General features: G+C 25.2%; 3 protein-coding genes across 3 annotated transcripts; 1 reads left to right on the forward strand and 2 right to left on the reverse strand.

Moving 5' to 3' along the window:
- Nucleotides 1-2937: 2937 nt before the first annotated feature.
- Nucleotides 2938-4525, reverse strand: LOC128959733 (uncharacterized). Its single transcript, XM_054305738.1, has 2 exons — nt 4391-4525; nt 2938-4277 (listed from the first exon to the last, which is right to left on the reverse strand). Exon 2 carries the CDS (start codon nt 4261-4263, stop codon nt 2938-2940), a length of 1326 nt encoding a protein of 441 aa, XP_054161713.1. The 5' UTR covers nt 4264-4277; nt 4391-4525.
- A 1742-nt stretch (nt 4526-6267) lies between these two features.
- On the forward strand, nt 6268-8514 carry LOC128959734 (probable serine/threonine-protein kinase zyg-1). Its single transcript, XM_054305739.1, has 3 exons — nt 6268-6272; nt 6745-7181; nt 7946-8514. Exons 1-3 carry the CDS (start codon nt 6268-6270, stop codon nt 8512-8514), a joined length of 1011 nt encoding a protein of 336 aa, XP_054161714.1.
- Nucleotides 8515-14079: 5565 nt separating this feature from the next.
- Nucleotides 14080-15653, reverse strand: LOC128959929 (uncharacterized). Its single transcript, XM_054305965.1, has 2 exons — nt 15599-15653; nt 14080-15488 (listed from the first exon to the last, which is right to left on the reverse strand). The coding sequence occupies exon 2, from the start codon at nt 15471-15473 to the stop codon at nt 14148-14150; it is 1326 nt and encodes a 441-aa protein (XP_054161940.1). The 5' UTR covers nt 15474-15488; nt 15599-15653; the 3' UTR covers nt 14080-14147.
- Between the last annotated feature and the right edge of the window lie 868 nt (nt 15654-16521).

Below are 16521 nucleotides of genomic sequence, written 5' to 3' on the forward strand. Positions count from 1 at the left end.
TAATTATATATTTAATATAAACAATAATGTATATTATTTGTAGAAAAACAAATTAAATATAATTAAAAGCTATTATATATTATAAGTTTGACATTTAATTACTGTTATGTTGTCGTTGTTCTCAATGATTGTATTGTTATTTCATCATAACTTAAATCATCAGTTTTTTCATTATATATAATCAATTGTTTCAATTTTGGACACCCGTTGATCACTTGCAGCACATCCGACTCATTGATTAGTATATCATTTTTTGTATGAATAGATACTGTCGCTAATGTTTTCAGTTTTGATATAAATGACATACATGTCCAGTCAAATAGTTCAATCGGACAGTTAATATATAGTGATTGAAGTTTCGGTAGATTTCGGTTAAAATCGGTAAAAAATTGATAATCCAAATATGATAACCGAAGTTTCAAATGAATCAATTGTGGCCAACAGTTAACCGGTTTGAGTGTTGTATAGAGATTGCGATCAATTACTTGATTATTGTCGACGACTTTAATCAAAAGATTCAATCGTTTCAATTGTTTCATTAGTTTGACGGCATTGTATGTCTCCATATAATTGACCACTGAATCCACTTTCATATATAATTCAAATGACTTTAGTCGCCGACAACTGTTGGCAATTGTTATCAATGGTTCGGCTATCGAGAAGTTAATTGTTGCCAAAAATTTTAAGTCCAATCGTCGCAATCCTTGTAATCGCCAGATAAGTGATAGCATAGGTATAACAACAGTATCCGAAGCAATAGTGACCGATGAACGCAATCTAAGATCATTCAGATCACTGTTACCATCGATGAACGTATTGAATCGGTTATTCATATTATCGTGAAAACTGCTACTGAATAGACGTAACCGATTGACCACTAACTGGTCGCCGCCGATAAACGCATCGTCAACTCCCAGTGACCATAGTTTAGATAAGTTGGTCATCGATGACAGATATGGTTTCATTTTGTTGAATGTATTTGGTTTAGAAAAAAATACTTTTCTAATCATTTCGGGAAATGTTTGGCACAAAAACTCGATGTCTTCGGCAGTCATATCGTCAATATTGCAGTCAATTTGACGCAATTCTGGCCAATACTCGTCGGTAAGAAACTGATAAACTGTTTGCAAAATTATTGGCTGAAGTTTTCCCGTCCAACAGATTTCAATGGTCTGAACATTTGGACACTTCTTCATCAGTGATAACCACTTATTAGTGTCTAAATAGTTTTCGCCGGAAAGACTTTTGCTCATCATTTTCAACATTGGTATGTCTTTGGATGAGATGCGAGTCCGGCTCTGAATACCACACGACTGGAACTGTTTGGATACACACTCTAAACACAACTGATCTTCAAGTGATAGATATCTTAGGATAAGTTCCGTCAAATCATCGCCGAACCGATCAAATGAAGACTTATTATTGTTGTTTTTGTCCATCACTTGTGATAACATTGTTGTTGTGATCTCTCTCTCTCTCTCTCTCTCTCTCTCTTTAGATATATATTATATATAGTCCTATATATCTAAACTATGAAATGATAAGACAATCAATTGAATGGTTTGACCGGTTGTGGTATCAAACAAGTCATACTATTTCTTGTGTTTGAAAAAAAACTTTTAAAAAAATTTTTAACTAAAATTTTTTGTTTACAATAACTTTATGAAAACAAATGTCTGATTAAATTTTAATATTATATTATATAATACAAGTCATTATGTAATTTGTTGTTTCAATAATAATGTGTTGAAATATACTGTAATTGTATATTATATTTAGTGTGCAATACATTCAATAATGTTTTGTTGCAAATGTTTGTAATAAAAATCAAATAAAATTACATATAATTATAAACACATTATTTGTGTTTTAATAAAAAAAACTTTATTATTATTATGTCATTGCATTTCGTCACATATATGCAACAAATGTCAAAATATTATACAGTATTTTGGTTTAAAAAGTTATGAATGTTTTAATTTTTTTTTTGATAATTATTATACATTATATTAATTTTATTATTTTTGATGAAAACTACTATTTTATTTTATTTTTTAAAATAAGATTTTAAAATAATAATAATAATAATAAAGTTTTTTTATACATAAATCTTTTGACATTAATATAATTTTTTTTTAATATGACATAAATTTTTGTTTTGTTTATCATTTAATTATTTTTAGTTTTCATTTCTCATTGAATGAATTGAACTTTCATTGCCATAAAATATCTGTCTATTTTTAACATTAATTTTAATAAATTTCAATTTTCGGCAAACATTGACCATTTGGCGGATATCCCACTGACTGACGGATATCTCATTTTTTGTGATAACTGCTAGTCTTGTCAGTGATTTAAGTCTCGATAGGTATGACATAGATATGCTGTCATTATGTAATTTGTTGTTTCAATAATAATGTGTTGAAATATACTGTAATTGTATATTATATTTAGTGTGCAATAAATTCAAAATGTTTTGTTGCAAATGTTTGTAATAAAAATCAAATAATATTATATAATATTATAAACACATTATTTGTATTAATAAAAATAACATTATTATTATTATGTCATTGCATTTCGTCACATATATGCAACAAATTTCAAAATATTATATTTTGTTTAAAAAGTTACGAATGTTTTTTTTTAAATTTTGGGAACTATTTATACAGATATTTATGTGTTTTTTTTAATTCAATGCAATAAAAATACAAATAAATTTTTTATTAAAAAAAATATTTCTATAAATACTGTATAATACTATTATTGAAAAATTATATTTGTATAAAAAAAATAGTAGTATCAGAAAAATTTATTTTTAAATAATAATAATAAAGTTTTTTTATACATAAATCTTTTAGCATTAATAATATAATTTTTTTTAAATATAACAAATTATTGTTTTGTTTATCATTTTATTATTTAATAGTTTTTGTTTTAATTTCTCATTGAATGAATTGAACTTTCATTGCCATAAAATCTCTCTATATTTTTAACATTAATTTTAATAAATTTCAATTTACGGCAAACATTGGCCATTTGGTGGACATCCAACTGACTGATCGACACATCAATATTAGATACAACTGATAATCTCGTCAGTGATTTAAGTCTTGATATGTATGACATAGATATGCTGTCAAATATATCTGTTAGGTGTGAAATGTATAGACATTGAAGTTTCGGTAGGTTTCGGCCCAAATCGGTAAAAAATTGACAATCAATATAAGATAACCGAAGTATCAATTGACTTAATTGTGGCCAACAGTTAATCGGTTGTAACGATTTATAAAGTAATGGATTAATCGTTTCGTTGCTATTATTACGGTTGACATAATATATGCTTAAATACAATCGTTTCAATTGTTTCATATGTTTGACGGCAATGTATGTCTCCATATAAGTAGCCAATGAATCCACAGTTATATAGAATTTAAAAACCTTTAGTCGCCGACAACTGTTGGCAATTGTCATCAATGGCTGGGCTATCGAGTAGTCAACAGTTGAGACGAAGGCTAACTCCAATTGTTGCAGTCCTTGTAATCGCCGGCCGATAAGTGACAACACAGAGACAACAGTATTCGCGGTATCCGTAGAATTGACAAACAGCTGAAGACTTTTGAGATTACTGTTACCATCGATGAATGTCTTCAGTGGAGTCACCATATTGTCAGAAAAATGACAACTGAGTTGACTGAGTAAACCTTTGACCATCAGTTGATCGCCAATAAACAAGTCTTGTATTTTCCATATCCGTAGACTTTGAAGATTAGTCATCAATGAAATACAGGGTCTAATTGTATCATTAATTTCATATAAAAATAATTGTCTAATCATTTTGGGAAACATTTTGCACATAAATTTCATGTCTTTGTCAAGCATTTTGAAATTATTGCAATCAATTTGTCGCAGTTGTGGCCAAAGTTCACGAAACAGATGTATGGCTCTTATGAAGTGTTTTTGTTGATTTCCTGTCGACTGGATATCAAAGATCTGAACATTTGGACACTTCTTCATCAGTGACGACCAGTTTTTATTGTCGAAACATTCTTTGCCCGAAACACTACTTTTACTACAAAATCGTTTCTTTAAGTTATTAGATATTATTAGATGAGTCCGTAGATGAATACCACACGACTGGAACTGTTTGGATACACACTCTAAACACAACTGATCTTCAAGTGATAGATATCTTAGTATAAATGCCGTCAAATCATCGCCGAACCGATCAAAAGATGACTTATTATCGTTTGTGTCCATCATTTGTGTTGTGATTGCTATTAAACAATGAAATGATAAGACAATCAATTAATAGACCGATCGGTTGTGATGTCAAACAGTTTTTAAGTGTAAATATTTAGTTATAGTTATTGTGGTGTAAACTACTTACAGATATATCATTGAAATGTTTTATTTCAAAATTTAGTTCAACTAATTGTTTCAATCAATCAATGAATAACTGAATCAATCAAACCGTACGATACATACAAACATACAATTAGTTTATGTTTTGCAATGTATTTATGTTTTCAAATTCAATGTTTTATTTATTGTTTACAATGTTTCCATAGAAACAAACAAATTACTGTATTTCTATGAAATAAAGAAAATAAAGTTTTTAATTTAATTAATAAAATATTAACTAAATTAATAATAATAATAATAATAATAATAATAACCGTTTATATTAAGGTAATAATTAAAATCATATTATTTGTGTTTAAAAAAATAATATTATTATTATGTCATTGCATTTCATTAACAAATATGACCACAAAAAAATTTAATAATATTATGATAAGTTGTTTTAGTTACTAAAAATTATTAAACTTTTATCAAAAATAAGTTAATATATCAGATAATATAAATGTATTATAAATTATATATTAAACCCATTATGATATAAAAAACAGTTTTTAACTAATCTTTCAAATCACTTACAGTTTAAACTTCAAAGTATTGAATCAACCAATAGATAATAAATTAAATTAAAAATTTAACAGAATATGCAAATAAATGTTATAAAAATATTACTAATATTTGTAGTTTTTTTAATTTTTAAATTCAAATATAATATAAGCTACAAAATATTTCAGTATAAAAATTTCAAGTTTCAAAAAGTTTATAGAAAATAGTTTATTAGATAATAATACCTGTCTATGAAATATATATATATATTTAAAATAATGATTATATTTCTCATTGAATGAATTGAACTTTCATTGCAATTGAAAATATCTCTATCTTTAAAATTAATTATCAATTTTTTTAATTTGCGGCAAACATTGATCATTTGCTGGACTAACTGATCGTCAACTCATTTTCGGTTACCTTCATTAGCGTACAACTTATTATTTTTTTAAAAAAAATATTATTATATATTTATAATTTTTATAAAGGTTTAAAAAAAACTGTTTGTAATTGTAATTATAAGCCAGAAATAGAGTAAAATTTCAAACAATATTATTAGTTAGTGATTATCATTGATTAGTAGTTAACGACGACCTAACCTATTAACCAATACAATCAAATAAATGTTTGTCTTAAAGATAAATATGTTTCATAAATATTATTAAATTTTATATAAAGATATATTAATATATCTTATTTAAAGAAAAATAATTTATTATTATTTTTTAGATATTAATATTTCATATAATATATTATTTAATATAGATTTTTTTTTAATATAATAATAATTATTATCAGTATATTTAATGTTTTATGACAATATGTACAGTATATAGTTATACCAACAAAAAAAAATTAATTACAAATTATTGTTTATTTATTAATAAATTATTATTTTTTTGAGTTGTTTAAATTAAAATTGATTTTATTTATGTACTCATTATTTTAATAACTACTACTATATATACAAAATGTATTAAATTGTATTAGCTATAAAATAAAATTTAAAACCATTACTAATAAATACAATAATAATAATAAAATATAATCAAATCTAGTATTGCTAAATTTTGATTATATTTTATTTTATATTATAAAACATTATAATAAAAATAATTATTTTTAGTATTGTTAAAACTATTTAATAATTTTAAATAAAAATAATAATAATTACATTTTTATTAATTTATTAACATATAAAACATTAATTTATAACCATAGCAATTATATATTTAGAAAAAATACATTTAATAGGATAGAAATAATTAAAAATATTTTCATTTTCTATATAAATATTTTTATTAGAAATTAATTAATTATTTTGTCAAAATTATTTTCTTTTATTAAATACTTTACATGAAGTAAATAAGCATTTATGTGAAAAAATATAGTATTTTATAAAAATTATGAAATAAAATTATTTTATTGTAATAGAGATAAAATAAAATCGAGATTTATTCAGTTTTACAATAAATGTTCATAAATATTATAATAAAAATAATATCGTTAAATCATAGATAACAGTAAAAATAATAAATTATTATTAATAACCATGGTTAATAATTCTATTAAAAAAAATAATTTATATTACACTGTAGTTATATTTTATTATATATAAATCAGTTTAAGAAATTATACAGTATTTTGTTAGTTTAGTTATTTAATTATAGTAACTGTTTATTAATATTAATTTATTGTTATTAACTAATATTTAATTTTTTTTTTAAAAACCAAAATGTCATCAATAGATTTTTTAAACAAATTTCCAATGTCTACTAAGATATCGGAAAATTTAAAATTAAAAATTAAATTTTTTCATTATAAATTCAATAGTGTATGGTTTGTTACAAATGATGATCTAGTCTATACATTTGGTAATAATACTTACGGTAAACTTGGTTTGGGTCACAATCTGATTGTCAATAAACCTGAAATTATACCTGAATTATGTGCGAAAAATGTCCAAAAATTTATTAATGGCGATCGGTTTGCATTGTGTATAACATTTGACCAACAAATCTATAGTTTTGGTTCAAATGAATGCAAACAATTGGGTAGACATACCATCAGTAATGATAATAATAAACCGGCTATTATTACATACCTAAGCGATAAATGTATTATTGATATCAAATGTGGTTCATATCATTCACTGGCACTGAGCAGTGCGGGCACTGTCTACGGCTGGGGTCATAACAATAGAGGACAGTCGGGTTGCGGACAACAACAACAACAACAACAAACTTTGGATTGTATTGATAGTCCCACACGTATTATATTTACCGAAACTAATAATACTTTAATAAAATTTATCAATTGTTTCGATTGTTGTTCATTTGCCATAACATCGGATGGACTCGTTTACAGTTGGGGTTATAATAACGATTATCAATTAGGTCACATCAATGATAATTATATCCTGGATAAACCAAAATTAATTGATGAATTAATAGATATTAATTTAGTTATATATAGTATAATATATAAAAAATTGTCGTTAACTTATTTTCTAACAAATAACGGTCTAATATATCAATGCGGAAAACTAGACGATAGTTATTATAGAAAACCAACATTAATATTAAGTATCGATTCAGTGATTATCGATATGTGCGGTCCGTATGTTAAAAAACTTGATAATACTTATTATAAAATTATTTACGATAATAATAATAATAATAATAATAATTTTACATTAGAAAAATGTCAACAAAAATGTTTTATTGATTTGTTTGCCGACGATTATAATATAACAAAAGTAACCGTAGATATTGATAAATATTTATATCAATCGACTAATAAATTAAATTATTTTCAAAATAATTTTAAATTAATAGAACTGTTAGGTACGGGAGGTTTCGGTAGAGTTTATAAATGTTTGGATAATAAAAATGAAAAAATATTTGCCATTAAAGACATTATTATTACAAGTAAATAAAACTAATAATTTACTTATTTTATTAATTATATATATTTTTATAGTTATAATAATAAATATTTATTTATTTATTTATAAAAAAAAACTATTTTTCAGATGAAAGTCAAAAAATACATATTCTAGAAGAAGTCAAACAATTACAGAAACTTCAGTCAAAATTTGTGGTTAAATTTTATGATACATGGATTGAATCGAAAATACTTTACATTCAAATGGAGTTATTATCAAATAGTCTGAAAGATTTGATTGAATTGAAAGCAAAAACATTTCAACGAAAAACCAGTGAACCAATGGATTGTATCGAGTATTACATAACGAGTCATATAATGCTAGAGATGTGTGAATGCGTTGAATATCTGCATACAAGACAACCACCGGTTATTCATCGCGATCTCAAACCGGCAAATATACTCATCAATGATAAGCCATTAGATAATCGTTTCCTTAAACTGTGTGACTTTGGTTTGGCCACTGATCACAACCGTATGGGCTCTGAATCAGAACTTCACACCAAAAATGTCGGAACAGATAAATATATGGCACAAGAAGTTAGAGAATATAATGGTATCGATAGAGTGGCGTATAATGAGAAAAGTGATGTCTATAGTTTGGGTTGTATACTATTGGACTTATTTGATGTCAACAGTAATAATGATATGCAGTAATTATTATTAAATTTATTTTTAAAAAATAATTATTAATAATATTTTAATATTAATTTGTTTTTTTAAATTATTTAATTTATAGGTTAATGAATAAATTGTATGGTAATACTAATCTAAAGGTATATATTCATAATATATCAAAATTAATACTATCAATGATTTGCACATCATATTATGATAGACCTGAATGTACTGATATTATCAATGATAAACAACAATATATTAACAATGATTTAGTTGAAAATATTTCAATAAGTCAATTGTTATCTATAGATGATTTCAATGATAACAATAATATATTTAGACAAATATTTATGACTAAATATAGTCAATTAAAACAGTAAAATATATGTTTTACATTAAAACAGTAAAATATATGTTTTACATTAAAACAATTATTGTTGAAAAATAAAATTTTTTAAATTATATTTTTATTAGACTACAGATTAGATTAGATTAGAGAATTATATATATATAGGATTATAAGATAATTATTTAGTATACCATTAATATCATTGAAATATTTGATAGATTATTTGTAAACGGGTGTTATAGTAGTAAACACTAATTATTATGCAGTTATATATATAAAAATATTTTAATACTTTATAATACTGTATTATTATGTTATTTATATTATTTATTAAAATATAATAAGCTATATATAATTAAATATAAAATTTATATTTACCATGCTATTAATATTAAATTGAATATATTGGACAATACAGTATATTTATTTATATAATTTATTATATTGTTGATAACAATTTTATTATTATACAATTCAGAACAATTTATATTTCCAATGCTATAAATCAATGATAGCTATTAATACTAATGATAATATATTTAAACAAATATTTATTATTAAATTTAATCAATTGGAACAATAGTTATTTTTTTTAAAAAATAAATAATTTCTAAACATATTAGTAGTTTTATTTTATACAAGTTTTATATAATACAAAAAAAGGTATCTATTGGATAGTTGTTATACTTTTTAATAAAATACTGATCACAATCGTAATTACTATCATTCAGAACTTCAAACAAACAAATAATAATAATAATAAAGTACTTAATACCTGTCTATGAAATATATATATATTTTAAATAATGTTTATATTTCTCATTGAATGAATTGAACTTTCATTACAATTGAAAATATCTCTATCTTTAACATTAATTTTCAATTTTTTCAATTTGCGGCAAACATTGATCATTTGCTGGACATCCGACTGACTGATCGTTACCTCATTTTCGGTAACAACTGATAATCTCGTCAGCGAAACGAGTCTTGATATGTATGACATAGATATGCTGTCAAATATATCCGTCAATTGAGAAATGTATAGATATTGAAGTTTCGGTAGATTTCGGTTAAAATCAGTAAAGAATTGGCAATTAATATGTGATAACCGAAGTGTCAAATGAGTCAATTGTGGCCAACAGTTGACCGGTTGTAGCGATGAATAGATTAGTGGATCAATTGAATTGTTATTATTATTGACATAAAATATACTTAAATCTAATCGTTTCAATTGTTTCATGTGTTTGACAGCACTATATGTCTCCTTATAAGTTGCCAATGAATCCAAATTTATATATAATCTCAAAAGCTTTAGTCGCCGACAACTGTTGGCAATTGTAATCAATGACTGGGCTATCGAGTAGTTAACAGTTGTGAGGAATATTAATTCCAATTGTTGCAGTCCTTGTAATCGCTGACCGATAAGTGACAGCACAGCGAAAACAGTAGTCGCGGTAGCCGTAGAATTGATAAACAGTTTAAGATTTTTGAGATTACTGTTACCATCGATGAATATGTTAAGATGAGTGATCATATTTTGAGAAAAATGACAACTAAGAAAACGTAAATCTTTGACCATCAGTTGATCTTCAATAAACAAGACATCTATTTTCCCTATCCATAGTCTCTTAAGATTAGTCATCAACGAAATGGATGGTAAAGGAAGAACTATTTGATTAATATGACAGAAAAATAATTCTGTTATCATTTTGGGAAACATTTTGAACATAAATTTCATGTCTTTGTCAATCATTTCGTAATTATTGCAATCAATTTGTCGCAGTTGTGGCCAAAGTTTACGAAACAGATGTATGGCTATTATGAAGTGTTTTTTTTGTTTTCCTGTCGACTGGATATTAACGATCTGAACATTTGGACACTTCTTCATCAGCGACGACCAGTTTTTACTGTCAAAACATTCTTTGCCCAAAACACTACTTTTACTACAAAATCGTTGCTTTAAGTTATTAGATATTATTAGATGAGTCCGTAGATGAATACCACACGACTGGAACTGTTTGGAGACACACTCTAAACGCAACTGATCTTCAAGTGATAGATATGTTAGTATAAGTTCAGCCAAATCATCGCCAAACCGATCAAATGATGACTTATTATTGTCATTTGTGCCATCATTTGTGTTGTGATGGCTATTAAACAATGAAATGATAAGACAATCAATTAATAGACCGATCGGTTGTGATGTCAAACAGTTTTTAAGTGTAAATATTTAGTGATAGTTCTTGTGGTGTAAACTACTTACAGATATATCATTGAAATGTTTTTTTTTTCAAAATTTATTTCAACTAAATGTGTCAATCAATCAATGAATGGATGACTGAATCAATCAAACCGTACGATACATACAAACATACAATCAGTTTATGTTTTGCAATATATTTTGTTTTCAAATTTAAATTCAATGCTTTATTTAATGTTTACAATATTTCCATAGAAACCAAACAAATTATTTCTATTATTATGAAATAAATTAAATAAAGTTTTTTTTAATGATTAATAATAAGTTTTTATTACAATTTTTTTTAATTAATAAAATATAAACTAAATTAATAATAAGCTTTTATATTAAGGTAATAATTAAAATCACATTGTTTGTGTTTAAAACAAATTATATTATTAATAGTATTATGTCATTGCATTTAGTCAGCAAATATGACTACAAAAAAAAGTTTTAATAATATTATGATAAGTTATTTTAGTTACTAAAAGTTATTAAACTTTTATCAAAAATAAAATACTTGTAAATGTTTATAATAATAAATAACTTAATAATTATTGGAGAGATTTATTAACAAGTTATTTAAATAATGTAATTATTAATAAAAAAATAAGAATTAAATAGTAATAAGTTATATAAAAATATAAGTAATTTGTTTAACAATTTAGGTATTAATTATTACTTAAAAGATTAAAATCAATTGAATTTGTCATATAATTAGTTAAGTTGTTATCCTCTCAATGAATGTATTGTTTTTTCATCGTATATCAAGTTATCGGCATTTTTATTATTTAAATATATAAAAAAAATATTCAATTTGCGGCAAACTTTGACCATTTGGCGGACATCCGACTGACTGATCGACACATCATTATTAGATACAACTGATAATTTCGTCAGTGATTTGAGTTCAGACAGATATGACATATAAATGCTGTTAAATACATCTGACAATTGAGAAATGTATAGATTTTGAAGTTTCGGTAGATTTCGGTTTAAATCAATAAAGAATTGACAATTAATATGTGATAACTTGAGTGTCAAATGAGTCAATTGTGGCCAACAGTTGACCGGTTGTAGCGATGTATAGACTCTCGGATCAATAATAAAATCATTATTATTATCATTGTTTGTATAATTGATTTTTAAATCCAATTGTTTCAATCCTTTCATATGTTTGACAGCACTGTATGTCTTCATATAAGCGTCCAATGAATTGACTCTTAGATTTAATTTAAAAACCTTTAGTCGCCGACAATTGTTGGCAATTGTTATCAATGACTGGGCTATCGAGTAGTTAACAGTTGAGATAAAAAATTCAAACTCCAATCGTTGCAGTCCTTGTAATCTCCCGATTAGTGACAGCACAGGGACCACAGTGGTGGCAGTATCTGTAGAATTGAAAATCAATTGAAGAAATGCGAGATCACTGTTACCATCGATGAATGTCTTGAAAGGGTTAACCATATTGTCTGAAAAATGACAATAGAATTCACGTAATCCTTTGACCATTAATTGGTTGTCTATAAAGATGTCGTCTATTTCGGAGAGCCATATACTCTGAAGATTAGTCATCACTGAAATGTATGATTTAATTATTGTGCTTTCATTATAATATTTATCAAAATAAAATAATTCAGTTATCATTTTGGGAAACATTTTGCATATGAATTTGATGTCTTTTTTGGACATTTTATAAATATTGCAATCAATTTGTCGCAATTGTGGCCAAAGTGTACGAAACCGATGTATGGCTCGTATGAAATGTTTTTGTCGTATTCCTGTCGACAGGATATCAACGGTACGAACATTTGGACACTTCTTCATCAGTGACGACCAGTTTTTATAATTCATGTACTTTTTGGACAAAAATTTTCTCTCAATTTTCAATTGAAATTCTATATCGTCTGTGATTTCTATGCGAGTCCGGCATTGAATACCCGACGACTGGAACTGTTTGGATACACACTCTAAACACAACTGATCTTCAAGTGATAGATATGTTAGTATAACTTCAGCCAAATCATCGCCGAACCGATCAAATGATGACTTATTAATGTTTTTATCTATTTCTTGTCCATTCATTGTTGTTGTTGTAGTGATGAATGTTTTAAAACAAATGATAAAATAATTTAATTATTAAATAAGTTTTTTCTTATTTAAAAAAAAAGTTTTTTTGTTGTGAAAAATAACTTACAATTATTGTCTTAACGAAACAAATGTCTGTAAAATAAATGTTTTATTTAAATATTACTGTATTATATTACTTATGATTCATAAGTTAGGAATTGGAAACTGTAGTATTATATGTGTTATGAATCAGGGGTTTTAAAAATGGCAGGCATAAACAATAGATGCCAATTTTGTCAAATGCCCGCCCTGCCTCTGCCATGCCCTGGGCATCTATTTTCAGGTGGTGATACCTATTATTTTAATTATATATCATTAATTAATTAAAAAAACATTGTTTTATTTCTATATTTGTTTGGTATACCTATAATTATACTGTAATCTAAGTAGAATTAAGTCCATTAATTATATATTTAATTTACACGATAAAAAAACTAAATTACGTTATTTGTATAAATACAGTAACTTTTTAGCAATTAAAATAGATTCCCAAAATGCCAGGCATTTATGGCATCTATTTTGGCATTGCCAGGGCAGGCATTTATTTACTAAAAACCTAAGATATAAAATATAAAATATAATATAACATATAATATACAAATATATAACTATTTTTAAATCATATAAAATCTAAAATTACATAAAATACATTTCATTTTAATAAATAATTTTATAACATCATAGTTTAAGTTAAAAAATTTTATTTAAATTAAATAAATAAGATAATTACCGGTAATTATATAAATATAATTATAATTATTAAAATAAACTTAATAATTATTAGATATTTATTAACAAGTTATTTAAAAAATGTAATTATTAATAAAAAAAATAAGAAATAAATAGTAATATGCTATATAAAAATATAAGTGATTTGTATAACAATTTAGTTATTAATTATAACTTAAAAGACTAAAATCTATTGAATTTGTCATATAATTAGTTTAGTTGTTATCCTCTCAATAAATGTATTGTTTTTTCATCGTAACTCAAGTCAACAACTTTTTCATTATTTAAATATATAAACAATTTATTCAATTTGCGGCAAACGTTGACCATTTGGCGGACATCCGACTGATTGATAGAGAAATCATTTTTAGTGACAACTGATAATCTCATCAGTGATTTGAGTTCAGACAGATATGACATATATATGCTGTCAAATACATCTGACAATTGAGAAATGTATAGATTTTGAAGTTTCGGTAGATTTCGGTGTAGACCAGTAAAGAATTGGCAATTAATATGTGATAACCGAAGTGTCAAATGTGTCAATTGTGGCCAACAGTTGACCGGTTGTAGGGATGCATAGACTGTCGGATCAATAACAACATCATTATTATCATTGTTGGTATAATAGATATTTAAATCCAATCGTTTCAATTGTTTCATGTGTTTGATGGCACTGTATGTCTCTATATAAGCGGCCAATGAATCCACTCTTAGATGTAATTTTAAAACTTTTAGTCGCCGACAACTGTTGGCAATTGAAATCAATGGCTTGACTATCGAGTAGTTAACAGTTGATATAAATGCTAACTCCAAGCGTTGCAATCCTTGTAATCGCCCGATAAGTGACAGGACATCGACAATAGTAGTCGAGGTATCCGTAGAATTGCTAAGCAATTTAATACTTGTTAGACCACTGTTACCGTCGATGAATGTCTTGAAATGAGTCAACATAGTATCAGAACAATTACAGCTGAGTTGACGTAAATCTTTGACCATCAGCTGATCACCGATAAAGATGTCGTCTATTTTGTTGATCCATAGTCTCTGAAGATTAGTCATCGATGAGATAAACGGTTTAATTAGATTTATTTGATTGATTTCGCAGAAAAATAATTGTGTTATCATTTTGGGAAACATTTTGCACATGAATTTGATATCTTTTTTGGACATTTCAAATATATTGCAATCAATTTGTCGCAGTTGTGGCCAATGTCTACGAAACAGATGTATGGCTCGTATGAAATGTTTTTGTCGTATACCTGTCGACAGGATATCAACTGAACGAACATTTGGACACTTCTTCATCAGCGACGACCAGTTTTTGGTGTTTAAGTATTTTTTAGTCAAAAATTTTCTCTCAATTTTCAGTTTCATTTTAATATCGTAAGTGACTATTATGTGAGTCCTGTGTTGAATACCACACGACTGGAACTGTTTGGATACACACTCTAAACGTAACTGATCTTCAAGTGATTGATATCTTAGTATAAGTTCTGCCAAATCATCGCCAAAGCGATCAAATGATGACTTATTATTGTTAACCATCTCTTGTTGTGATCGCTATATAAACAATGAAATGATAAGACAATCAATTAATAGACCGGTTGTGATGTCAAACAGTTTTTAACTGTAAATATTTTGTGATAGTTCTTGTGGTATAAAATACTTACAGATATATAACAATTAAATGTTTTGTCAAAATTTAGTTCAACTGAATGTATGAACCATTATGTATGACTTTTTATTGTTTGTGTCCATCACTTCACAAGTTATACTATAGTTGTTGTTGTGATGGCTATTGAAACAAATGAAATAATAATACAATTAATTAATTAATAGATCGGTTGGTTGTTGTCTCACAACAAGTGATACACTATTTCTTATTGTAAATCACTTACTGTTTGTAAATATGATAATAATTTTATTAATCAATGTTTTTATTAAACAATAACTTAACTAAACATATGTCGGAAAATAACTGATTATATAATAGTATTATTGATTACAATCAAAAATACAAATCATTTAAAGTATAAATTATTTATATGTTCAATAATAATGTGTTTGAATATATATGAGTGCAATATATTGCAAACTTATTACAAGTATTGTAACAAATATCAAAATATTTATATACAGTTATTTAGTTGTAATTATTAATACATTATTTGTGTTTTAAATAATAATAATAATTATTATTATTATGTCATTGCATTTCGTCAATAGATATGTTATATAATATTGTTTAATAAAAATAATATTATATAACCAAAAAAGGGTATTTAATAAAAACTTTTTTTTTGTTGAATAAATTATTAGAAATTTTTTTTAGTAATGCTTACAAAATTCTCTATATTTTTGTTGACTAACCGGCAAAACATTTGACGACATTTACTGTTTTGCCGGTTAGACAACAATTTAAATATATAGAGAGGAAATTGCAATCAATAGTCAATTTTTTTATAATTTATTTTAATTAAAGTTATGATAAATTGTTTTAAGTGACTAAAAAGTTTATATATATATATATATATATATAAATATAAATTATATAACTTATTATTACTTATTATAATTATATAAATTATATATA

Source organism: Oppia nitens, unplaced genomic scaffold, assembly GCF_028296485.1.
Source record: "Oppia nitens isolate AA-2021 unplaced genomic scaffold, nextdenovo-longstitch-racon4-pilon3 scaffold4_pilon_pilon_pilon, whole genome shotgun sequence".
In the NCBI taxonomy this organism is placed as follows: Eukaryota; Metazoa; Arthropoda; class Arachnida; order Sarcoptiformes; family Oppiidae; genus Oppia; species Oppia nitens.